General features: G+C 37.2%; 1 protein-coding gene across 1 annotated transcript in view; it reads right to left on the bottom strand.

The window, feature by feature from the left end:
• Positions 1-25,244, bottom strand: part of ST18 (ST18 C2H2C-type zinc finger transcription factor) — a 170,424-nt gene extending 145,180 nt beyond the window's left edge. Inside the window, exons 1-3 of the mRNA XM_085313531.1 lie at positions 25,206-25,244; positions 25,060-25,098; positions 24,766-24,901 (exon numbers count right to left, since the gene is read on the bottom strand). Of these exons, the coding sequence (XP_085169657.1) occupies positions 24,766-24,901; positions 25,060-25,098; positions 25,206-25,244 (214 nt within the window). The remainder of the gene's footprint in view (positions 1-24,765; positions 24,902-25,059; positions 25,099-25,205) is intronic.
• Between the last annotated feature and the right edge of the window lie 798 nt (positions 25,245-26,042).

The following is a 26,042-nucleotide window of genomic DNA, read 5'->3' as shown; positions in this document are numbered from 1 at the left end:
TCTCTGAAGGTCCCTTCCAACCTCAGCTATTCTGTAAGTCTGTGATTTCTATAAAATAACTAGAATATAGTGGGTATCAATGGCTACACTGTTCACCGAGTCATTTTTTCTTTTCTAAAGGCCATAGATGACCATGATCACTCAGGATAAAGCCACAAATACTACATTAAGGAAGGGAAGGATAGTCAAGATAAGCAGTTTTCCTCTCAGGGTATGACTACAGTTGTTTTAYTCCCAGCCCAGTAAAGCTATTTTGAAGTCACCTTCTCCAAGTGAAACCACATGTCTACCTTTATCTTCTTACTGTGAATAATTACATACAGTCAATCTGGATATCTATGAAAAGAAGGACACCAGCCTTCCAACTGTGATATATCGTATTTTATTCTGCATGTTTCCTGCACTACTCACTTCATCGCATCTGTTACAGTTCATCCAATATTGGAGATTGTAACATATCTGTTAGCTATCCTTGGGCAGATATCCATTGTAAATATGCTGCCAGATTCTACTAAGATATTCTGTAAACATATTTGGAACAAATAAATGACCCTTTTCTGGAGGCAATCATATTCTGTGTCTTAAACAAAGCTACTCAAGCTCAAGGTATTTGCTCCTTTCCTAGAAAGCTTTAGGATGCAAAACACTGCCCTAAACAGGCTTGCACCTATTTCTTAAGTAATGCTGACCCAGACTACATGCAAGCCACATCACAACAGCATGTATTTCAGCATGTGCAGTGAAGGAGAAGAGAGATATTTTAAAAAAATAATATTGATCAGCTACCACAGGCTAGCGATACTAAACAGTATAACAAAATGATACCACAATTACGAATTCTGAGACACTGGAACACTCATGACAAGTGTTTAATTCATAGATTCTTTAGCAATTGCTCTTTAGTGTGGCATTGTAAAGAACGGTGGAGAGAGAACTGTTAAAAAAGTAGCCAAGAAGTTGCACAGAAATAACATTTTGGGACCTATACCTGCAACACTCACAGCCATGCAGCAGTTCCCCAACCAAGTGCACTATTCACAAATGCCCTTGAGGCCAACAGTTGCTTACTACATATAATCTACCCAGCCCTTTTCTAGCCATCCCCTTACTCACGCTACAGTTCTACATTAATCCRCATTTTMTTCGGTGTAACTAGTAATTCCCTATGTGGCACTGAATCAATGCTTKCCTGAAGTCCAGATAGATTAGATCAACTTGTATTTATCTCACCCCAAAAATGAGTTATCTTACCAAAGAAAGTTAACAGATTGATTTGACATGATCTATCAGCCCTTTCTTTTATCTTATTTACTTCTACATTTTCTGTATCTTCAATATTTCCCTTAAGTTTTTGCCTGATTGAATCACATYGATAAGCCCATATTATTCCTAGTCACTTATTTTCTTTCTTCTCTTAAATGCACTTGCTATCTGTATTATTCAGCAGTTTTCAGCAGACGCCACCTAGATTTGTTAAAATATTGTCTGATTGTGACTTTATATTCCAGTGCTCTGAGAACCAGTTCATCTCCTGCTCTCCCTGTCTCCAATACTTACACACATTAAGCTCAGTGAGCTTTGTTCCCAATCGCTCTCTAGCCAACCTGCCTTAGCTCCTGCATTCAGCACTGGTCCTATCAGAAACTGAAATAGGTCTCCTGTGTTCAGCATTGGTTCTATTAAAAACTGAAATAGGTATTAATTCAATTTTGAAACTGTTGTAGGTAAAAGCCACATAGCAACCCTCTTCCCTCTTTGTCCTCTGTTAAGCAATGAAGAACCTACTTTGTAAAGCAAAACTTGGACTGATTTTATCGAATTATGCTTTAGCTCTGTTTTTTTCTATTCAGCAAAGTCCATGATTCTTTGCTGATTTCTCTCCATTTCTTACAGATTATCCACTTAATGTCCTTTTAAAATTCGTTATTCAGAAACAGATTTGGAAGTATTCCCAACAATTTTTCCTACCGTTTTGGAATAGGGATTCCAGAAAATTTTTGCACCTCGGCCTGGAAAAAAATCGAGTTTCTTACACACACAAGTTCCTGAGGTCTGGATTCCAGTTGGTTTCAATAGATATCTTAGTTTTCCCTTTGAAACTGAAGATACATTAATAATAAGGCTAAATTAAAATTGCAAGAGCAGTTTCAAACTTCTGAATATTTGACTTTGCAATTTTTTTTTATGTTTAACATTTAGCATAAAATACGATATTCTCTGTAAGCTATCTCAAGTTTATAACAAATTAGAAGCATATTCATAGCAAATACAGGTGTGGGTGTGTTTTCTGTGTGAATCATGGTTAGGTCTAAATGTCACAGAAATCAAAATCTTTCATTTGTAGCTTGATCTAATAAAATACAATTACCATAGCATCAGTGGGGAGGAATCTCTCACACAGCCTGGTGAGCACCCTGGAGGGTATATTTTAAGCATGGCACAGAGTAAATTAGCCACAAAGCACCCATTAATGCTAATGAGAGCTCCATGGTTAATTTCCTGAGCGCTGTGCTGAAAAGGTACCTGTAGGTATTAGTTTTAAGCCTGGCTACCATACATTTAGACTAATAAGATATACTCTAAAAAGTGAACAGACCATCTAATTGAATCGTTAAAGCCGTCCTTATGGCATAACTTACACAAAGTAAGTTAGTCAATAAGTAAAAGAAAATAACAGCAATGCATATTAATAGCAGACACTTTTCAAATATGGAGTTAGTATTTGTACACAAGATACAAATCAACTGCAAAAGGAAGTATAAAATATATTTTAAGACTGTGATTAATCTTTTTCTCTTCTGCCTTGAGAACTGACAACTACAGTCATCACATACTATGGGACACATTTCAAATACACAGAACAAAGCTGCTATAACTGAGTCTGTCCATTCCATTACAGTTACATATCCATCATTATTTCTGCAGTTAACTCTATTTCAGTGGCTTAAGTCACTTATCTATAATTTTGCATTTTCTTTTGAACTGTATTTTTGAATGTTTATACTTCAAAATATAACACTAGAATTTAAGTGGAAGTGCAGCTGTTACACTGCTAACTGCCGTATTTCTAACTCATGTGGTACAACAGCCATCTCTGATTACACCAGCATTAGCTAAGTTGTCTATATGATGTGGCAATGCTATTAAATAACAGAATCAAATCTCAAGGAAATGTTTTGTAATTTCATTAAAGTGGAGTATGATTTTTCTTCCCCTGCACTGGTCAGGACATCTAGGACATCAGTCCCAGAAACATTTACAAATGAAATAAATTTAGTTTAATTAAAAATGAAATATATTTTAAAATATCTTGCTTAGCTACAGATAAATGTTATCTGTTTATATTTGTACCATGGTCAGATGACCATGGTACTTTTGTCAACTCACACTAGTCTCTCTGTAATCAAACTCTGGTTTCCTAGCTCTTTATTTTGAATGTACAAGAAAAAATCCCCAAATTTGGTGTTTCTTTCTATGGACAGTCCTTCCACTGTTCAACATACGCAGTATTTAAAACTGATACACCTTTCCTTAAGGTCCTACAAAAAATTTTGTCATAAAGAGACAAAAGAAACTTTTTATTTTTATTCTGTATATATTTCTTCAGCTACATATATTATATGTAAGGGCTGCTTCTGCATTCCTCTGGCTTATCATGGTCACATTTTCAATTGTTAAGACTTTCGATGCAAAAAAAGGAGATACTTCTGTTTTCTGAATTGTAGAGCATTTTACCATCTGCCAGAAAATGAGAAATGTTACTGCAGAAAGTATCCAAAGTATAACCAAATCCATTGATTTTATTACTTTTATAACATCAATCAGTAATGAGAACCACTGTGTACAGTACATGTAAGCAAAAAGTCTCTGCCCCAAAGAACTCATAACCTAAGCTCAATATAAATAGCTCAGTGGAAGATTGTTGGTCAACACTTTAACGTAGCTTTAGTACTGGATTTCAATTCACACTTATATCATTCAGTACTCATTCAAATTGTGTGATCGTTTTGCTGTCTGTGTAAATAAAGTCTAGGGAGAAAATTCCCAGCTCAGATTCACTTATATGTACATTTAGAAAATCAAATTACCAACTGAAACAATTTTCAAAATCGTATTTAATTACACTTAATCACCTAAATATTGTTTAAATTCTGAGTAAAGTTCTAGTAAGTTCAATAGAACATTGGATATAAGCATTTCCAACGCATGCAATAATGGGTCCCTTAGAGGCATTTAGATTATCATTTTGTTTGTATTTGCAGGTGCACTATATTTGAAAATTCAGTATACAACTCTTGCAGTGAGAGTATGAACTCTAGATTTTCGCTCTGGTCTCCAGAAGGCTTTTTAAAAGGCTTATTGGCTAGCAGCTGTTCATGGAAAGAACCATCATGCTTTTATGCACATAAAGAAACCTTAGACTTCACATTAATGTCATTCCTTTTAAGGCTCACTTGTGCTATTCAATTTCTCTAATGCATGAAGCTAGGGAAGTATACAAAGCTACAGATTTCTCTCTCATGGTAGAAGAAACATTTAAACAAATATTCAGCATATAATTCTCCTTATCACTTTTCCCCTTACAAGTCACACCCCTACTTAAGCCATTTCAATTGTAAATGAATGTTTGAAAGACAATTGGATATTGAAATACCAGTCTGAGATGCCTTTGCCTGTACTACCAATAACTAGCTGCTTACATAATTTTCATTTAGGTTCCTTTCACTTTTATGTTCCCTCTACCATTTTTTCCCATACTAATCTCCTTTCTAGTACATCCAAATACAAATTAGGCAATTTTTCTTCCCTCATATACACATAGATCAGCCCCTAAATCTTAGTTTGTCCTATCCTAAAATGACTTAAGAAACTGGTTATTCAAAGGATTGATCAAGGCAACTATCTTTACCTGTAAAATACTCAAACAAGTATTTGTCAGATTTCAGCTTTCAGATCAAAGTGATACAGAATTTCAGCTGCAGTAATTCACTGGTGCCCTCTGGGAAACAGAAGCTAGATTTTCCATGTTAATGCTTATCCATCCTCTAGATTATTTTGCAAAGCAAAAATTCAGATGTTAGTCACACTTCAGGTTTCTCACACCAGGTTAGATTTCTCCATGCTTGCATGGAGTGAATATCAATTATACACCTAACCCACAGATGAAGCTGATTCTATAGGTCTACAAATACAAGTATAACGCTCCCTACAAGAATGAATGCCCTGATCAAGCCAAGAAGAATCAATACGTCATGTCTGAAAATATATCTACTTTTTAAGACTCTTCAGACCAGTAACTCTAAAGTACAATTATTATAATAAACACACAGCAAAAAGATGCTGAAAAATAAGCTTGTGGAAAAATACGTTTGAGACCACGGAGTGAAATGCTGATTACCTTTCCTGTAACAATCTATTTCTGGGAAGCTGTATCGAAGAATACGAACTATTTTTTTCTCTTCAGAAGAATAAAAATTAAAAGGCTAAATAGAGATGCTTGGTAATAGCAATTATTTTACAGGAAGCATAAACTCAGTGAAGGCTAAAATATTTCTTAGAAGTACATGGCTATATCATTTGATAGCAAAAGGAAAAAAAATGCTGGCACTTAAAACTGGCAGTGTAGCTATCCATTTAAAACCCTGTATCAGATTACCAAAACCATGTGATGACTTATATAAAGCTGGATAACATTCACGATCAGTTTGTATCCAGCACAAAGCTGCTCATAAATAAATAGGGCTAGAGGCATGTTTTGATGGCAGAGGGCAGCATACTGCTCTGTTCTTATTGAAAGATGGCCCTGGTTTAGTAAAGATATGTTTTATTGGCAGAAACTCTGCTATCATCTGGTTAAGTGGAAGGATGTTCAGACATGAAGCTCAGGCAAACATTTTAGCTTAATCTTGAAGGCAACTGATTTACTTTGTAGCATTTCAAGGCTATTTATTTTACAGTGCAGCAGCTTGTTTGCCTGGAATCAGTATGACTCACAAAATCTCGTTAAAAGGAACATTAGAAGGAGAAAAGAGAAAAGTAAAAGAATCAAAAGGAAGAGGAAGAATTAGGAAGAGTTTGAAATATAAGTAGAAGAAGGAATAGGGAAAACACCAAATGAATGTTAGAGAATAGGTATGTATCGAGTAAACATAAATTTATCTTTCACTTGAACTCTTTAATGGAGCTCTTGCTTACTCCGGCCAGCAGTTTCGCTTGCAAATAGCTTCACAGACATCAGTGGGACAATTTCTGAGAATTATTACATTTTTATGTCAGTAAGTGGACAATTTAGTCTTTCAGATGATAGTTAATAGAAATAACTACAGAGTAGTCAGAAGTGAAGTGGGCACAGCAAGCTCTACATTCTATAAACTTAAATATCAAGTACTGGAAAAGAGGAGACAGTTTTAACCACTAGGAACCTAATCAGTCTTTTAATATTTTTCTATGAATTTCACACTCACACAAAAAAACCTTTTTTTTTATGATATTTCACCATTTTTGTATTATGAGCTTCAAGAAAATCTAAGCATTAGATCTTCCTTTCCCTCCTGCCCCCCCCCCATACACACCTGCTTTCTTTTTCTGCTGATGAATGGCAATTTATAGTGCAACTACTATTTTAAATGGAAGAAACTGTTCATCTGGGAACACACTATTTAACATGACTATGAGCAGCCAACACAGAAGATTTTACAGTCATCCTTTGAACTATTCTTCCCCACAGCAATCCAATCACTATTTTTTCCTAGTTTACATAAACATAGCTACATTTTTATCTAAAATGTTAGTTTATCTTTTTGAGGAGACACCTTTACTGAACTATCTAGATCCTCAACAAAATTTGCCAGGATTGTTACAGAGAGGCTAATGTCAGCCTCACTTAAGGAAACATCAGGTATTCATCTATCCTCAAAGTCAGATTTCTGGTTATTGACATTCCACCAGTGAAACTGAGACCAGATGTTTTCTGCAGATCTGCTAATCTAGTAATAAATAATACAAGACTGACTGCCTTAAAATTACCTCATCTGAAAGATATGTTTCATTTCATATTTCTGTATTAATTATCATGTCACATTTCTATATTCACTTTTAATACTTACTACATGCCTCCTTAGTCTTTCACTTACTTAGCTTGTTTTTTGTGATGGTTTTGCTGTGTAACTGACTTCCTGCTGCAGCCTCGTGAATCAGTGATAGAGTACATGACAGCTGAGGATCCGTTTTTCCATTTTCAGCAACTGAGGATAGAGATGCTATCCTTAAAAAGAGCTCCTTAGACATACAAGTTACAGATGCCTCTGTCACCGCAAGTCAATGGCCAACAGCCATCATTTCTTCATCATTTGTATGTAGGTGTGACATCCTCCATCTGTCTCTGTTGCCACTTACCCAACAATCACAGGATTTAGGGAAAAGATGCAGGTAGATGGAAGAAAGGCATATGACCTGTACAAAGGAKGGATTAGTCTCTAATCCTCACTGACCACAGAATTATCTGGTGGAATGGAAATACAATTAACAGCCAGAAGAAAGGGATTCAGCACAGTGAAGAGGACATATGAAATAATCTCCCACGGACCCCATTGCTGGCCAAATTGATCTCAGTCACATGCTGAGGTTGTGCTGTGAGGTTCACATGTGAACTGTGAACTACATGAAAAACTATTTTTCTGCCACTGAAGACCATCACAAGAACATATTTTAAAATCAGTTACCCAGCTTGCTTACTGGGTGTAGTAGAGAGACAAACCAAGCTCTGTCTACACCATTTCTTATACAGAGGAACAACTGATTCCAGCTAATTAACATTCTCCTCTTCCATTATCTAATGCAATACCTCTATATTTCCTCAGTGTTTTTCTTTTTCGGTATCCAGAAAATACCTCAATAGCACAGTACCCCCTTCATGTGCAATACTCCATGTAGTCACTGAAATCAAAGAAAACACGTAGCTTAACTTAGTACTTCAACCTTGTTAAAGGGAGTCAAAATTAGCAGTTAATAATCTCCAATTCCCTTTTGCCTGTGACTAGTGAAGTCTATGATGCTTTTATCATTTCACTCAAGTTGCAGCTTGAACCTCATTAATGAAGGAGTAAAGCGAACCATCAGAGCGTTGTGGCTGCATGCTGTAGGCAGGACACAACAAAATCTAACAAGATAGAGAAGACTCAGGACCAGTGAAAACTGGAGATCTTTAAACAAGAAGACCTTTAATCAAAACAAATGGATACTGCAGGAAATCTCTGCAGAAAGTATCTACAGATGCACTCATTTTATTCTCTTTACATTTGTTATTCTAGTATTTGCTGCTTTCTGGCATTTGCTTTCTTATTTTTTGAATAATCTGAATACAATAAGAATCAGTTTTTATATACTGAAACGTGGATATATTTGTCTATGAGAAAAGAAAAAGACATTTAGGGGAACAAAATATTTTATTTCTGAAATATCAAAAGGAGGGCACAAACAAAATTGTCTCATTGCCTTCTATTTATTCCTAACTGAAATGCATCTTTCTGCCATTTTAAATCAAGAATAATTATTCAAAATTTAAGCGTGAACAGTGGTTAACTTTTAGGGAAAAGGTGTGCAGTACTTCATTATACTTGTAAAAATCCTCAATATATAAGCACTCAACTGTGCTACTCTGAGCTCTAATCTACCTACATTTGACAAATCTATCACTGCATTCTGAAATTTAGCATTCTACAGGTTTCATAAAGGCTCATAAACAGTAGATATTAAGATTGATCCAATGGTAATAAAAATGGCCAAGTTGCTCCTAACATCCATGTATGAAGCATCAGAAATGGATTAACAATAAAAATAACATGTAAAAACAGAACAATGTAACTGCATCAGATAATATAAACTGATGTATTACAAAAGAAAACTGGTGAAGAAGAGAAAGGTGCAGAGCTTCAATCAACCACTGTGCAGCAATACTTTAGGTATGTCCACTTATGGCTCACAGTTAGCCTGCAGCTACTTTTGTCTGCAGCTCCTTCTTAAGTCACAGGTGATACAGCAGTAGCAAATGCTGCTGTTTTAGCATATAAAAAGGAGCAGTTGATTAGCTTAATAGCTCCTACATTGGATGACCTTAGTGGAATCCAGCAGCAGGTTTCGGGCAGCGTGACTGTGTCCTTCCAAGGATCAGAGCCAATTATTCCTAGAGATATTTAAGCTACTGGCTAAATCTATTGGTTGGACCCTGCAAAGACATGGGAAAGTCAGATGATCTGCTTTCAGCAAGGAAATCCTGTCTAGAATGGAAGCATATCTCAAAGGTACTGTCCTATTTTTTTGCAAATGCTGATGATCATAATGCTAGTGGGAAAACTGATCTAGGGCTCAGTGGACACTGGCCATGAACCAGTCTTTTGAATGACATTCTGTGGGGCCACAAAGATACATACCAAGAAAACTGATGGATCACTCTTGGAGTATCATGTGGTAGGTAAGTTAAACAAATTAGAGAAATGCTGTAGGTATTAAGAAATTACCCTACTAGGAAAAACTACTAAGTGAAAGGTCTGACATAAGGAATTCCACAATATCCGTGGCATAGCAGATAAGAACGCCTTCACTGACAAAAAATTATAGAGGATCCTAGCTATGCCACATATCTACATATGGTAATACCTAGATGGAGGGGTCCTGAATCTACAGTAAGCACATACAAATATAGGAGACAAAATACAGAAAGCAGCTATTCCTGAGCTAATGTTCATGGATGATTGAGGTCTACTGCCTCGCATCTCCAAGGACATTTAGTTAGCTATTGGCCATTTCGGACGTTCTGCAAAGCTCTTTGGACTTACAGCCCCTCTAATAGAAGTATGAATTCCATCAAGATCAGATTAGGTTGACTCTGCACATAGATGAAGTGCAATTCAAAGTTGAAAAGCTGCTTGTGTGCACTTCAGACACAGCCCCTCAGATGCAAAGTTTGAGGGTGTACTATGGTATTACATTGGCACAGCTAGCAGTCAGGTGATATATAATGATGGTCTGTATGGGAGGGCCATCACAGAGCAATTGTCTCTACTGTGGCTCTCAGTTTTGATTTAGGCTGCATATTCTTGATACGCATAACCTTGCTACTATGTGCTTCCACCAGTTCAGTCCCAAGGCTCTCCAGTGAATAAATAAATCCCATTTGCAGGATATGATATAGCTCTGCAGTTCTGTGGCACTGTGTATTACTGGCACTGAGTTAGGATAATCACAGCTGAATGGCCACATAGCTTGTCTACATGATGACACAAACCTTAAGGTCATAATTAGTAGATAGTTCCAGTCAGGAATTCAAATATTACAATGACAACCTTAAAGCTAATCTTATCATGCAGCAAGACATAATGTCTTACAGATCAACATAGAGACTTTGTTGTTAGACGATTACTTCTTTTTTCTGGAAAACTTTGATGGTATCTCTACCACTGTATTGAACTGTAGATTAACCAAAAGCAAAGAAAAGTAAACAAAAAATAAGCCTTCAGTAAGGCTTGTTTTCCCCTGTGATACATTTTCCCATGTGATACTTCCTGTACAAACCTCCATTCTCACCTTAAAGTTTGTAAATAGGTTTTATAAGAAGGAGATACTGAGACTTTCATACTAGTTTTGAGGAGAGATTTCGTCATTACACTCACTAGCAGCAGGGGAGAGCAGCTTACAATACTGCTTTTTCACAGTGTAGGTTAACAATAATCTATCGGGAAAAAATTGTGATACTGCCACACCAAATGTAGAAACAAAAATTCCAGAATCGTCACACATCTAATTCAAATTGAAGGGTATTAAACAGGATTTGCCCACAACTAGCTTTTGCATTTTCTACACTGCATTCTGAAAAATATCCCTCCAAGATGTGAAGCTATGAAGCTAAACTAGTGAAACTATTTCAGATATCGGAAAAAGAACAGGGAAAAAAATTACATGATATAAGAAAGATGATTGTCGAACATACCACTATGGTATTTTCACACTTCAGCCATGTATTTTAAAATTACGTTCAGGGTTAAAAACACACATGTGCCATCACAAATGTGCCAATGCTGAGATCTGCCATTGTAATTTGGATATCTGATATTTGAAAGTGCTAAATACTCAGCAGCATTGAAAGGGAAGAAAGGGAAGGCATTCAAACTACAGATGAGTATTTGTATATGGACTTAAACATATTTTCACCATAAATCCAAGCTCGCTCAGTCATACATTCCAGATAAAAATTTTAGAGTGGAAGTTCTTAAAGCTAACCAGAAATACCAAGTCTAAAGTGACTACAAAGGAAAAAAGAAATCTTGCCTTTTCTAATTTTTGGACATTAATACACTATCATAATCTCTTACACAGTTCAGTCAACTATTACATAGAAACCTTCTCTAATTACATCAAATAACATTGTTAATAATTGCTTTTTATTTAAAATGAGAAAAATTCTTCCTCCCAAGTCTTCATTCTCATCCTCTAGAAACCTGATTCGCAACTATACTTACCCAGAAAACGATCCCCATTTGAATCCAGCTTTGTGACACCAAATATGCTTGGTTTCCTGATGATTATGATAATATGAACACAGAATGCATAGTGTTGCTATGTCGTATGATAAATTACGTAACTGACCTATCTTTCTATAGAGTGTTTCTATGGGCAAAATTACTTCATACATAAATATTCTGAAATCCTTTTTAACTGCTAGGATTATATATATTGATGGTTTTAAAAGGGTAGGTTTGATTTTCAAATGTCTATTTGAAGTCTGCCACTAATTTTCGGTGACGACACTAAACTACGTGAGGCTCATTTTCTGCATTTCTGTAATGTACAGAAAAATTTAAGAGCAGCAATGTCATGATTTTATATGATAAATGAACAAGGTGTGATACTATATTATGCACTAAGCGTCCAAACGTTAGTATCATATTATTTCCATCTTTTGTTTGCTTCCCAAATCTATTATCTTATTCCAAAAATTTTTTTTTTAATTGCAAATGCCTAAGTGTTGTATCCTTTTCCATTTGCTTGGYATTTGTTTTTCTGTTCTACTGATACAGAAGGCAACATTTCTTGTATAATAGTAGTCTGTCCTTTTTTCCCACACCCGTCATACACCGCCGATGAAGTCAGCAGGAATGGAACATGCTGCACAGTTCTAGGCTGCCAGCAATGGGCTTGCAGGCTGCTGCAGCCAGGGCTGCATTTATTACTTCCATGTTTTATACGGGGACACTGCTTTTCTGCAAACAACTTCCGCTTCCAGTACAGTGGGAGCTCAGGTAGCACGAGATACGGCACATTTCAGAGGAAATGGCTTTCCTTTTTATCAAGCATTTTGATACTAGCAAACAAAGCTAGTGCATGCGTTCCAAAAATGAAGCTTGCAGGCTGAGTAAAGAGGAAGAGCATTTACAATATGGAATTGATCCATTTTAAGCGTTTTAGTTGGCAAATGAGTTAGAGTACTGAAAATAATAATAATAAAAAAATCTAGAGTCTGCAGCAGATAATCTGGCATGAATCAGGGACAATATTTTGTAGGTGGGTTCAGCACGAAGCAAGGTCCATTATGCTCAAAGGACACTGCAACAGAACAATGGCAGCAGACAGGAAGTCTGCACTAATAAATATGCCCACTGGGCCAGTGCCACTGCCTAGCATGGCATAGATACATACAGAAGGATTATACACTAAATGGTGCAAACACAGTCCAGTCCATCTGTCATAAACATTAAGTCCAAAGGCCACAGGTGCAGATTGCACTAAAAAGTAAAAATTACACCCAGACAGAGACCACTTCATGTAATACAGAGAAGAAAAAAACAGCAAAACAAAACAAAACAAAAAATACYGAGTAATTTGTTTCCAATCAATAGATGTTCTCAGAACAGCCTTGTTTGTCCTTGGCAATCACTTCTTCTTCCTTTCCCTCTGTCACTGTACATGCATAACATACATTTTGTTTTAMAAAAGTGCTCTGAATATTCAAGACYGTTTTTTATTCAGTTAAATAAATCTACTTGGTATTTGGGCAAAAAGGTAAATWATTTAAAGTAAGATTCAGTCTTTCAATCTAGTTTCAGACCTAACAGTGTGCTGAGGATGGAAATGCTTTCTCTTTGGATATGGCACCTAGGTTCAGGTATATCTTCTTTGAGGAATATTCTCATACTGAAAAGCTCAGTAAAAAAGAAGAGAATTTGTTTCTTTCTCTTATAGTCCAGGGAAATAGAAGGGAAATTTGTGTCCAGTAACTTCAAAAAGAAAGAAATTTCTATCCTTTAGCCATTCTACAGAACACTTTTACATGACACTGWCTTCTCATACACTATGAGAGTATATCCACTATGTCTCTGTAGCTTATCTACATAACACTGACTGTACGCAGCAGAAAACACCTAAAGAGGCGTTCMATCTGCCATTGGTCTCTTATTTCAAAATCACCATAGGCTTGTAACCAAACAGTCAGAGTTAGAGGGGAGCAGGGGGCTCTGAGAACACAACGTTACAGTGAAACTGAAATGGACCCCAAAAACAAAACACAGTCACTCCCAGTAAAGTGGTTTTTATCTTTAGTTACCAAATCAACTATATTTCAAACCTGTGGAAATCAGAATTTCAAAGTTATCCTTTTTCAGTCTTTGATGTATTTGTTGAACTTGACTTGGGTTGTTAGGTGTTCGAATTAGGATGTCCATTTTTTCAGCAGCACTTATGCAAGTGTCTTAGAAACACTGAAAGCAGTAAYTCTGTGATGGAATGTCATATAGTGGTAAATCCCTGTAYAGAAGCATTTACYCTGSTTTAACAAAGAAACAAAAGCCATACAAGAATATTATCATATTCTCCTAAATGTATAATTCCATCCARTTTCTCAGCAACACTATTGCTGTTCCGTGAACAGAGGTAGTTTTACTCATACAAAAACCTATAGAACTTTTTTCTCCATGGGAACAGGCATTATCTTCTYAYCTTTAGTCAGCATTGTCCATTTGTGCCCTATTCACTTCCCTGGTGAAATCTGACCTGAGRAAATCTTTGAGTGAACTGGATGCCTTTGTGATGAAAGTAGCTCTAAGACTRTATGTACAGGTAAGTAAAATGTACTAGATTTTGTCTCGCTTCTGGGTATGTTTTTGGAAACTGGGCAGCAGATGCCATAATCACAKCAACATTTATACATACTATTTCTTTGTTGTGCTTTCAGATACTGTAAATATTTAATATTACAGAAGGGAGTCAACTGRATATTATTTTTAAAATATTTACAAAAGCATCCAAAGAACCTAAGAAGTCCTATAAGTTTTGATTTTCAAGAGGTACATATATTAATGTGACACTAGCAAGGGTTTGAGCGGCCTGAACCTGGTGAATTAACTCTCCACAAGAGATAACAATGGGCAACAACAGTCTGATTTTCTGAAAGGCTCAAAGCATTTAGGAAAGTGTTTAAATAAAAAAAAAAAATAATAAAAGATTTCTATTATGTGTTTCTCTACTGAATTCCAGAATATTCCRGTATTTTAGTTGTGATTTCTGCCTTTCAGCTCTCAAGTTCTAGYCTCTCTAAACCAGCTCACATTTTCATTCTGGTTAACAGGTGACTAGCTGCAGTCTCCATTATTTTGCTGCTCTGCGGATTAGAACTAGGAACTTTTCCAGCATCCAGTTTGCAGGTGTTCATTCCTGCCCTGATGGTGCATCGATAGCTGTGACTTCAGCTGCCCCTGCTGCCCTGCTTCCTTCATTTTTCAGTGACCAGTAACAATCCTCAAAAAGCTTCCTCYGTCTTTGACTAGGTGCATTTGTTCAGCTCCAAACGCACGAGACATTCCAAGCCAGTCAGCTCTCATGTAAGAGCCACAGGAATAAACAAATTTGACACCAACCCTGCCTTGCAGTGAGGCTTAACATTTTGCAGTCAGTGCCACGATGCTTGCTCACACTATGTTAGATCACTCATTTCCCATTAGCTTGGAGCTCAGAGTTTGCTCCCATTTCCCTTAAATGTTTGTAACTCTCAAGCTCTTCCTTGACAGATAGATTCCTGTGCTTCTAGGAAGTCTGAGAGGAACCTAAAACAGTTTCAGCCATCCATCACTAGCCATCATCACCCATGTCCTTATCTCCTAGTCCTTTCACCACCACAGGGGCAATGCACGTGTTCTCAACTRCTCTGAGCTCCCCTCAGAGCTGTTACATTGTGACCACCCTTCTTCTGCAGTTCTGCATCATGCTGCCATCTCTGCCTTGTGGCTTGAAGCAGGGAGGTACAGGTGCCCAGGCCACCATATGAGTAATTCCACATAAGGTGCTGAGTACCTAGGCAACGATACCACAGATGCTGAACTGGAGAATGCATGTACCAAAACTGTGACCAACAGGGAAGAAGCAACTGGAACAGAGAGGAAACTGTAGCAGGAAAGGGAGTTACCAGGGTGGTGGAAAGGTGTGTCAAGACATGGGAAAAGGGATAGTAAGCTGCGCAAGTCCTGTGAGCGGTGCTGTCTGAGGGTGCTCGCTGGGCACTGCTGCACTTGATCACCACAACAACAAATCATGGTTTTTGTGATCATACCATGCACATATCAAAAGTACTTCTGCAAGCAGGTGGAGAGGAGTGAGTGCGAGGTGATTTCTCTAACAGGAGAGCATGTGGATGGAACAGATCAAGCATCCTGGTATCACTGTGTTGGTGCCTGTTCTAGACCTGATTACATTGGCATCTTCCCAACTACTTCCTAACATCTTCCTGAGTATAAATCCATAAATCCATATAGATTGATTACAAGGTATTGCATGTTCCCAAGCTTTCTGCTGATGCATCCTTTCCTTTTGGTTTCTTTGATCCTCTTGTCTCTMCTATTACTTTTGTTTTGTTTTGTCACAAGGAAGACAGGCTAAAAAATGCTTGCTAATCACTCCTTGTCTACTAGTATTTTTTCTTCAAAACCAAAAATACATAAGAATTCTTATGACTTCCTTTTTTCTTCCTAGGCAAGAATATTCACATTAAACTTCAAAGGAAAAGAAAAAAAAAGAAAAAAAGGGAAGTAAGCAGCATCAAATCAACCCAAAACACAGTTCAGAATTCACAGATCTTCCATTCCCTACCACCAGCATTCACTCTCCTGGCAAAACACCTGTACTCAGTGTATTTCCCAAATCCACTTACAAGGCCCAGGATGTTCAGAGATCTGGGTTAGGTCATGCCAACCTTTTATATTTTTCCATTGTTACCTACATGAAAAAAACCTGCTTTTATTAAATAGGACAGTTGTATGTCTACTGCATAAGTGCAAGGGAGTCTTTCACAATATTGAGCTCCTTAACAACCCAGACTCAGTTGATGCAAAGGAATTAATGAGCTTCCTTAGYGTTAACACTGGACACACTATTAACTTGTAAGAGAAAATGCAATTTTGAATGTTTTAATGCTAGCTTTTYCCCACTATTGCTCTGTTTAAACATGAGAAACTTTTCCTGTCATGATAGTATATCCCRCTGGGCTAAGCTCTATCTCCTGTTTCCTAGTGCAAACAACTAGGTAAATTACAGGAGAGTATGCAAAAGCCATATACCATGGCATGTCTTATTGCCAAGCCGCTCTCCATCATTTTTGAAAGGTCCTGGAGAACTGGAGAGGTGCCTGGGGACTGGAAGAAAGCCAGTGTCACTCCAGTCTTCAAGAAGGGCAAGAAGGAAGACCCAGGCAACTATAGGCCAGTCAGCCTCACCTCCATCCCTGGAAAGGTGATGGAACAGGTCATTCTGGATGTCAGACATCCAGACATATAGAGGAAGAAAAGGTGATCAGGAGTAGCCAGCATGGATTCACCAAGGGGAAATCCTGCTTAACCAATCTGATAGCCTTCTGTGATAGCATGACTGGCTGGGTAGATGAGGGCAGAGCAGTGGACGTTGTGTACCTTGACTTCAGCAAAGCTTTTGAYACTGTCTCCCATACTATACTCCCAGAGAAGCTCAGGAAGTGCCGGTTAGATGAGTGGACAGTGAGGTGGATTGAGAACTGGCTGAAAGGCAGAGCTCAGAGGGTCATCATCAGTGGCATGGGGTCCAGTTGGAGGCCTGTRGCTAGTGAGGTTTCCACTAGCAAGGGAACTCCAGTACTGGGTCCCATCCTGTTCAACTTCTTCATCAGTGACCTGGATGAGGGGACAGAGTGCCTCCTCAGCAAGTTTGGGGATGATAYCAAGCTGGGAGGAGTGGCTGACACACCTGAGGGCTGTGCTACCATTCAGAGAGACCTGGACAGGCTGGAGAGTTCGGTGGAGAGGAACCTCTTGAGGTTCAACAAGGGCAAGTGYAGAGTCCTGCACCTAGGGAAAAATAACCCTAGGCACCAGGACAAGCTGGGGGCTGACCTTCTGGAGAGCAGCTCTGCAGAGAAGGACCTGGGAGTGCTGGTGGATGACAGGTTGATCATGAGCCAGCAATGTGCCCTTGTGACCAAGAAAGCCAACAGTCTCCTGGGGTGCATTGGGAAGACTGTTGCCAGCAGGTGGAGGGAGGTGATSCTGCCCCTCTCCTCAGCCCTGGGGAGGCCTCGTCTTGAGTACTGTGTCCAGTTCTGGGCTCCCCAGTACAAGAGAGACATGGAGCTGCTGGAGAGAGTCCACTCTTTTCAGTCACCCTGTGTGACAGGACAAGAGGCAATGGGCAGAAATTGAAGCACAGGAAGTTCCGCCTGACCGTGAGGGGGAGTGACGGAGCACTGGACCAGGTTGCCCAGAGAGGTTGTGGAGTCTCCTTCTGTGGAGATCTTCAAGGCCCGCCTGGACGCAACGCTGTCTAACGTGTTCTAGGTGGCCCTGCTGAGCAGGGAGGTTGGACTAGATGATCTCCAGAGGCCCCTTCCAACATTACTGATTCTATGATTCTATGATTCCCTCCGTGTAAATACACAAGGAAAACCATAATTTGACCCTTAGGACTCCAGTCTTAATTGCCTCYCTGTAACAACACAATCTCATTATTTACTAAGCATCATGTCTTAAGAGTCTCATTTTACTTTATTTCCTCTCATTTCCTCTCAAGTAAAAATAAGTGAACGAAATTAGTGAATTACCCATTACCTCTTTGAAACCTCATGTAGTTATGAGAACTTTGCTATGCGGCTCAGAAGGAAGATATATGTCATCAGTTAAATAGTAAAAACATACTTTTTGTGCACAGTCAATGATATGCTTTGTATGGCCATGCAGGATTGTTTGCACACCCATAAGCACATATTCCATTAGAGATTCTGCTGCACAGGAGTTATAATTACTTTTAGATCTCATGAGCAAGCTGATGAAAAGAAACATTTGCTAATGGCTCTATTCAGTCTGAGCTGATACAAGCATTCTGTTTACTACTTTTTTTGAAGATGGGTACAATATTTGTCTTTCTCCAGTCACTGGAACCTCCCCTAAACTGCACAAGCCTTTAAAGATGATAGAGAGTGGCCTTGCAAGATACCAGACAGTTCTCAGCACCCTCAGATACAGTCCATCAGGTCCCAGGGACTTGTACAGATTGAATTTTCAGAAGTAATCCTTGACTTTATTTTCCTTTTCTGGTGGTGGTTCTCCTTCTCYTCCTTGAATCCTGCCTCTAAACATAGAGGTGCAAGAGATTCTGTTGGTGAAGACTGAAGCAAAGAATGCACTGAGTATCTCAGCCTTACCTATGTCCTCTGTCAGTGGATTGGCACAACTCACCAGTAGGCACACATTTTCAGCATTTTACTATTAATSTAGTGGTAGAAACTCTTCCCTCTGCCTAGATATGCAAGTGTCAATTCCAGCTGAGCTTTGGCTTTCCTAATGTCATCCCTGCATGCCTAGGCAATCTTTCTATATTCCTCTGTTGCAGCTTATCCCCACTTCCACCTCTTATATACTGACATTTTGCACTTGAGCTCAATCATTTCTTATTTAGGCAAGCCAGTTTCATGATATATCTAATCTCATCCTGCCAGATCCAGCCTACACTCAGCATCCATTTATGCCAAAGGAGAAAATGGTTGTCCAGGTTTTCAGAAATGAGGTCTGTACTCTTTTTTTTAATGTGGTGTTCATGGTTTATGCTTAAACAAAATGAACATCAGAAGTAAGAACTGTAATTAAACTGTGAAGATTGTTGCTATCAAAAACATTCATGAGCTACTATAAGTATTTTCCTGCAGAAAATTCATAACATGCTTTGTATGTATACATATACATATGCAAACTGATATAAAAGATACATACACTAATAAAAAGTCAGTATATATACACATAGACCAAAAGTTTTCTAAAAGGCATGTGTCCTCTCCTAAACCACAGATAAACATGTAGATTGCTATTCATTATCTATTAACAGCATTGGGACAAATTAATACATACAAGCAAAACAGAGCTGCCTGCAGAAGAAAAATGTAAGACTATTTGCTTGTTGAATATTTGATATTTTGTAAAGCCTGTTTTTAATGCTCTCTTGCAGTATATTGAGTAATCACATACATACACTATGTGAGCTCTTTTTGATATATTAAAATTCTATCACAAAAGAATTATTATGTAGTGTAGGGCCAAATATAAGAATCKACTCTAGGGAAAGAATTGTTAAAAACAAAATTTTCAGAAATGACTTTGCTTGTACACATAAGAAGATGTATATGCTCTAGAAAATGAATTCACATTTATTTGATTTACAAGAAAGGTGACAGTGTGAATTTTGACCTCTCAGAAATACATTGGTATGAGAGAAACAATTGGGATGCTGTCTACRAAAAAGAAATGGTTTTCAGAGTCTTTAACTGCACTTATATTTCAATTTCAATGCTGACATTATTTAGGACTACAGGTCCGCAGCCTCAGGCCACCACATATGAGTTTTTTCCAGTATTGTGATACATAAGACACTAAGCCTTGAATTCAGCTTCCAATTGATTTCAATAGGAAATTAAGAACATCAGTAACAGATTAGAGTCTAACGTTGAATCGTGACATAAAGGAAAATGAGTGAAGGAAAAACAACAACAAAAAAGCTAATGTTGACTTGAGCTACAGAGTGAAAGAGACAGGCAACAAATTTCCAGTAAAACTCCAAGAGAAGGTGAAAAAAMCCCAGATTTATAGCAGTTCCTTAGGATGTCCTTTTATTCTTAGAAATGAGTGAACAATCTATCTTTTTTTCCCCCGTGGAATGTTTGAAATTACAATTTATTTGCCTACATTTATTATTCTAATTCATTGTCTCTAATTTATTTTAGGTTATTTTGTAATCTGCAGATTAATAACATAATTATAGGTAAGGAATCTTAATTAATTCAATTTCTGGTGCAAATGCAACAGTTTCCTTGTTTATATATGCAGAGATTTTCACTAGTGCAGTTGTATCAACTACTGATCACCACTGGTTGAATTCTCATCTAGAGGAAAAAAAAAGGTCAAAATGAGAATATAGTGTTCCTGTACCTATATGAAAGTAATACTGCAATCAAGAAAATATCAAATACTAATCTACTAAGAGATTAAGAATCTTAGTGATAACACAGACCTTCTGTTCCTTAATCATGAACAGTACGATGTAATTTTCTACATTTGGTCTGGATATAGGTAAGAATAGCAAACTTGTAAAAGAATATCATACTTGATTGAACTGCATTTCTAGTATCATTATTTTGGTCTCTGAATTTTTGGGGTTTATATCCCACAGGTTATGGAAAAAGGCAGACCAGATGTTCATGCAATTTAACTTGTAAAACAAACCTAAATGAAGCAATACAAACATCTAGACTTCCAGACTTCAAAAATCCACTGGCTAAAGCCAGACCATTCAGTACTGTAAGGAGCACCTTTACGTCAATCTTTGCACTACTCTTTAGGAAATGCATTTGATGAGGAGGACTTCTGCCCAACAACAACTAATAAAGATAATGTGTATCAGTTACTATAAATGAACTAATCTACTATGATTCAGCAAAATAAAACWTCTCACATATTCTACACCCTGTGAAATGTGAGAAAAAGATTACAGAAAAATATTGTGTACCAAAATGATATGGATATCAGAAATTTATCTGGGAAAAGAAGGTGGGTTTGACATTTGGATTCAGGCTTATTTTTTCAAAATACAATCAAAGCAAGGAGTGAAATAAGTAGTAGATGCCCTTAACTAAAGGGTAACTTTATCTAGAAAAAAAAATGAACTGCCTTTTGAATCCTAAGCCTTTGATAAGAATTTTGGGCTGAAAGTGGATTTGTCATTTAACCCCTGGCCCTCCTATGCCTCACTCTTAGATCTGACACTGCGTCATGAAAGAAACAAGATTATTTCTAAGATTTCTTTGCCTCTGGAAAAGATGTTAAACAACTCTGTAGATACGCTGGCCTCATCACTGATTTAAATGCCAAGACTTCCACTGACTTCACCAAAATTGGGGTTTTACACTACATATATAAAGGGAGATCCTTCACCAGGAAGTCCAGCTGTTCTGGACTGGAACACATGTACACGATGTTACAGTGTAGTATGGAAAAAATGCATGTCATGGGTCAGATATGCAACAGTAGTATGACATCTCTGCCTCTTTCCCACCTCAGTTTATATTGTTGAYAGCTGTTGAAGTCATCAGGGAATCCCTCTCCTGCAGTAATCCATTCTCATAGTCTTTTGAACTATGCCCAAATTTGTTATCTGACTAATGACACACAACAGAAACATTAATGAAAAAGAGTTGCTGAGCCTCTAGCACTTGCCACCAAAATCATCTCTGCTAAAAAAAAAAAAAAAAAAAAAAAAAAAAAAAAAAAGTTAGGATACTAATATAAACTCTTGCAAGAGACTTCAGATTTCTTCCACAGCAAACACAGGCTGCAAACCCCAACTTGGCTGTCAGAAATCTTGTTCACTTAATACCTTATGCCACAATTCTCTCCTGGAAGACATTTAAGTGCATAATAAAGCATATAAAAAGAAAACAGAGTTTTCAGAGATGCTCATTAATTGACAATGCCTCTAAAATACACTCTAAAAGTGTGTGGAATGTAACAAAAAAAAATGGATTTTTAAAAACGTTCACCATTTGTATAGGCCTTACTTACAGCCCTTCTTACTAAAGGGATTGGGAAATTTCTCCCTAAGCTCACAGATAGCAGATGCAAGGCCATATTGAAACCCAAATACCTAAGTTCATCTTTATCTGGTGATAAAATTCTTAGGAATTCTTTAAGATTCAACAATTACAATTAATAGCAAAGTACTTTTCAAAGTACTTAGTGAAAGAGCTAGTAAACAGAATGGGGACAGACGGTTTAGGCTTTCCAGCTCCAAAGAAAGCAACTTGAACATAAGCTTTTCAGAGATGAGCTTTTACAGCTAATATATGTGGAAGGATCTTTCCATGCATGAACTATACAGGATGATTCTTTTCCCAGCTTTAAATTACAAAAAAGTCACAACCAAATAATGCTTTAAAATTCACTTTAAAAAGTGAAACAAAAAAAAATCAACTTATATGGAGTTTACTTCTCTCTATATAGAGAGAGACACATATACACATGCACATATAGATAGATACATATATGTGTGTGTGTACCCACACACAAAGAGAGGAAGATAGAGATTTTAAAAACAATGACTAATTTTAACTCTCCAAACTTCTGTTACCTAGAAATGAGGAAAACATCTTCTGTTATTTTAATTTCAAGTATCTGAAAACCTGATTCTTAAAAAACTGTCCTCTATACACTAAATTTTCCTACATAACCATGAYCCAGATGCATTTTTCTCTGCAACATTTGTAATAAGTTCTGTAATGATTTCACAAAATAATGACTCTAGCACCTATAGCACGCATTGCAAGCTAAACCTGCTATAAAATGCATGCTGTCGCTTAAATTGCTGTATATAAGTAGTCTGTCATTRTCATATTACTCCAAGTATTCTTAACCTTTCTTTTTGAAGAGRCCAGTAGTATTTACTATAAAATATCTTCTATCACATCTTAAAAGAAAAGTTACGTATCAAAAGTATAGAGCATAAAAACACATCATTCCACTTATATTTCAGCACTATGTAGTGACCTCTACTGGTTTGTCCACTGTAGCTTCCACAAATATTAAACATAGCCTAATTTTATTGAACATTTGCACTCTCTTGTTCAAACTGAGGGATAAACTAAACTGTATGCCCCCATCACATTCTGCCTGAAAGAAACTCAAAAAGCAAACAAGATTTCAACTTGTCTGTTCACCTGTACACTTCAAAAAAAAATCACTTAAAAAAAATACAACGGTACATATATAGTTGTGAAAAGATATTACAATCAGAAAACTCCATCTTACTACTTTGGGTATATTTATGTCAGATTGAATAATTTATGACATTTGTTTTATTCAACTGCTGTCTCATGTCTGCATCATTACCTATTTGGTATACAAAATATTTTTATTTTTTCCAGTGCCTAACATCTGAYCCATGATTCAGGCCAGCAGTATTAATGTAACAGGAATAACAATGTCATGAATATAAATTCATCATCTTCAATCATCCGCTTTTGACAGACTTCTGCTTCAGAGGACACACTTGTCTCTAGAAGCCTCTTCAGAGGAAATATTTGCTCTAATTAGAACAGAGCTGGCAGCTTATCTACCACACACCAGTGGATCAAAGTACAGTAGCAAGTTTGACATTATAAAAGTATCACTATGAACACTTTATCAAACCAAAGTCATTACTATGTCTTATTGGGAGCAGTGACATTGTCATCTTATGCTTTATATTACAAATGCAGTTTAACCAATCTACTTTCTAACTGATCACAAGAAAAAAAAAATCTAGATCTTTATATGCGTACAGTAAAAAGCAACTCAAGTTAGTCATAAATAAATTAGTAAAATTTTCCATACTCATTTACCAAAGAACATTTTTGTTGTCRGCAGCATTTATGCTGCAAACATTCCAATTTTAAAAGTCTATTTTWAGATTACTTTGTTATATAAGTCTTCAAGTATGAATAACAGTTTTACAGATCATGAGAACATTTCCTCTCACTGTATCAGTGACTCCAAACATTTTTTTTAAGTCACCTCTACTGGCTGGAAAAAATGTTGTTCAGTGCAAAAACAACACAATTTTAGTGTTTTGTTGGTATACATAGTAAAGCACATCACATAGTTTACTTTCAGAATGGCAAGATATCTATTATTCATGAAGCCATTTTGTATAGTAATTCACCTTTTATTTTTCGTAAATAACTTTTTAGTTCCTATACACACAGATCACTCAGATCATCGAGCATGAGCCTACAATATTTTTACACTGTATAGATACCTGAGCTACCTTTGTGTTACTTTTTAAAATAAGTTTTTCCTCATTTCTTGAACACTCAAAATTTCTCTCCCTTCTGTACCACAGCTAAACTTTTAATCACTAAATTCTATGGCTGTCAATATTTTAGAACTGCAAGGAGTGAATTATAAAAATAAAGAAGAGCCACTAGCAATCAGCACTTTCCTCTAGATTCAGAAGAAAAGTGGCTGGTTTCCTTTGCAGTGTCAGCATTTCCCCTGCACTGACCAGCAGAGGGAGGAAAGGGGGTGACCACAGAGTGAGTAAACCCCCAGGGTAAATTGCCCAGGAGCCCATTTACTGTCAGTCCAAGCAAAACTACAAGCAGTGGTCTCATTTTTAATGTCTGTGGTGAAAACCCACACATGACTTTAGCCAGAAAATATACTGATACTACTTTTTCCTTCTTACCTTTACCTGGCGACTCAGAACACGTATCCAAAAGATTGCTGTCTTCCGATTTTGGTGAGTTTTTCACCACTCTGATTCTTCTACTGCTGCTTCTAGGACTTTGATGAACAACTGGATCTGATCTCCTTATTCTTGACTGTATTGGGAAGAAAATATTTTAATGTTTTGTCATTARAGCTGGGCCTTTGCTCAAAACATTAGAGCAAGGACATAACAGTTCTGAGATTTGCAAATCAGTATCATTTTGCTTAAGTGGGGAAATATAATCAGTCTTARTTAGATTTTCTAACGTACAAAGGAGCTAAAGATATTGATTTTCAGTGAGCGTGTTGCCTAGTTCACAGTAAAACTATCTTCTTTTCAAGAGGCCTTTTAAAGCAGTATTTCGGCCAGCTCCGTGCAAAATATTCCACAACAGCCCCAATAACTTTTTTCCTTACCTCTGGTATCCCAGTGAGGTCACATTCTGTTAAAAACATCCTGTCAAGCTTGGTACAAAAGGGCTCCAAAGAATCAGAATGCAGAAGCTATGCAACTTGCTGACTAACTTTGCTCTGTGTTATTTACCAACCACACAAAGAAAATGCTGTCTATTCAAAACACAGTTCAAAACTCTCTTCACAGAAAGTGAGTGAACAAACAGTCCCATGTCCGACGCTGCAGTCACATCTCCCATGAGGCCCGGTGATAGCTCTGGGGCATGGGACGGAGTGACACCACCAGCAGTTACTACAAGGCACTTTTGTAAACAACTTGTGTGTGTGTATGTGGAGGGAAGGAGAGGGGGAGGCGTTACTTTTTCTGTATCTTAACATTATCCTATTTTTGCTTTATTATCGTTAAGCAGAACTTTATTCCTTTATCTAGTGAGTACTCGCACAGTATTTTCTTCTGGGTAATCGTCCTTTTCCTCCGGAAAAGACCTGAAAGTAACAGCTGGAATTAGTTTAGGATCTAGATTTGGAACTCTGGAACTAGGTTAAAAGGCAGAAATTAATTCAGAGTCTTTTATATCCATTACAGAATCAGAAAAGGAAATTTACATCCATCAAAATTAAAAAATTTGTCATGAGTCTTTTGCTTTGGTTCATTAAAGAAATAGGCCTCAGCTATAAAAGCCACAGTTACATTTTCTATGTTGAATATTGCCAAAAATCAGAAAGGGAAATCAGCCCCAACATTCTAGCTACAAATGAATTCTTAATATCAAATTGGAATTACTCTCATAATCAGAGGAAGTTTAGATTCTGCATTCTAGTTTGGGTATATCTGTTACT

Source organism: Rhea americana, unplaced genomic scaffold, assembly GCF_003343005.1.
Source record: "Rhea americana isolate MKP2758 unplaced genomic scaffold, rheAme1 scaffold_39, whole genome shotgun sequence".
Lineage (NCBI taxonomy): Eukaryota > Metazoa > Chordata > Aves > Rheiformes > Rheidae > Rhea > Rhea americana.
Note: the sequence above shows the minus strand (reverse complement) of the source record. Positions and strands in the feature narration are given on the sequence as shown.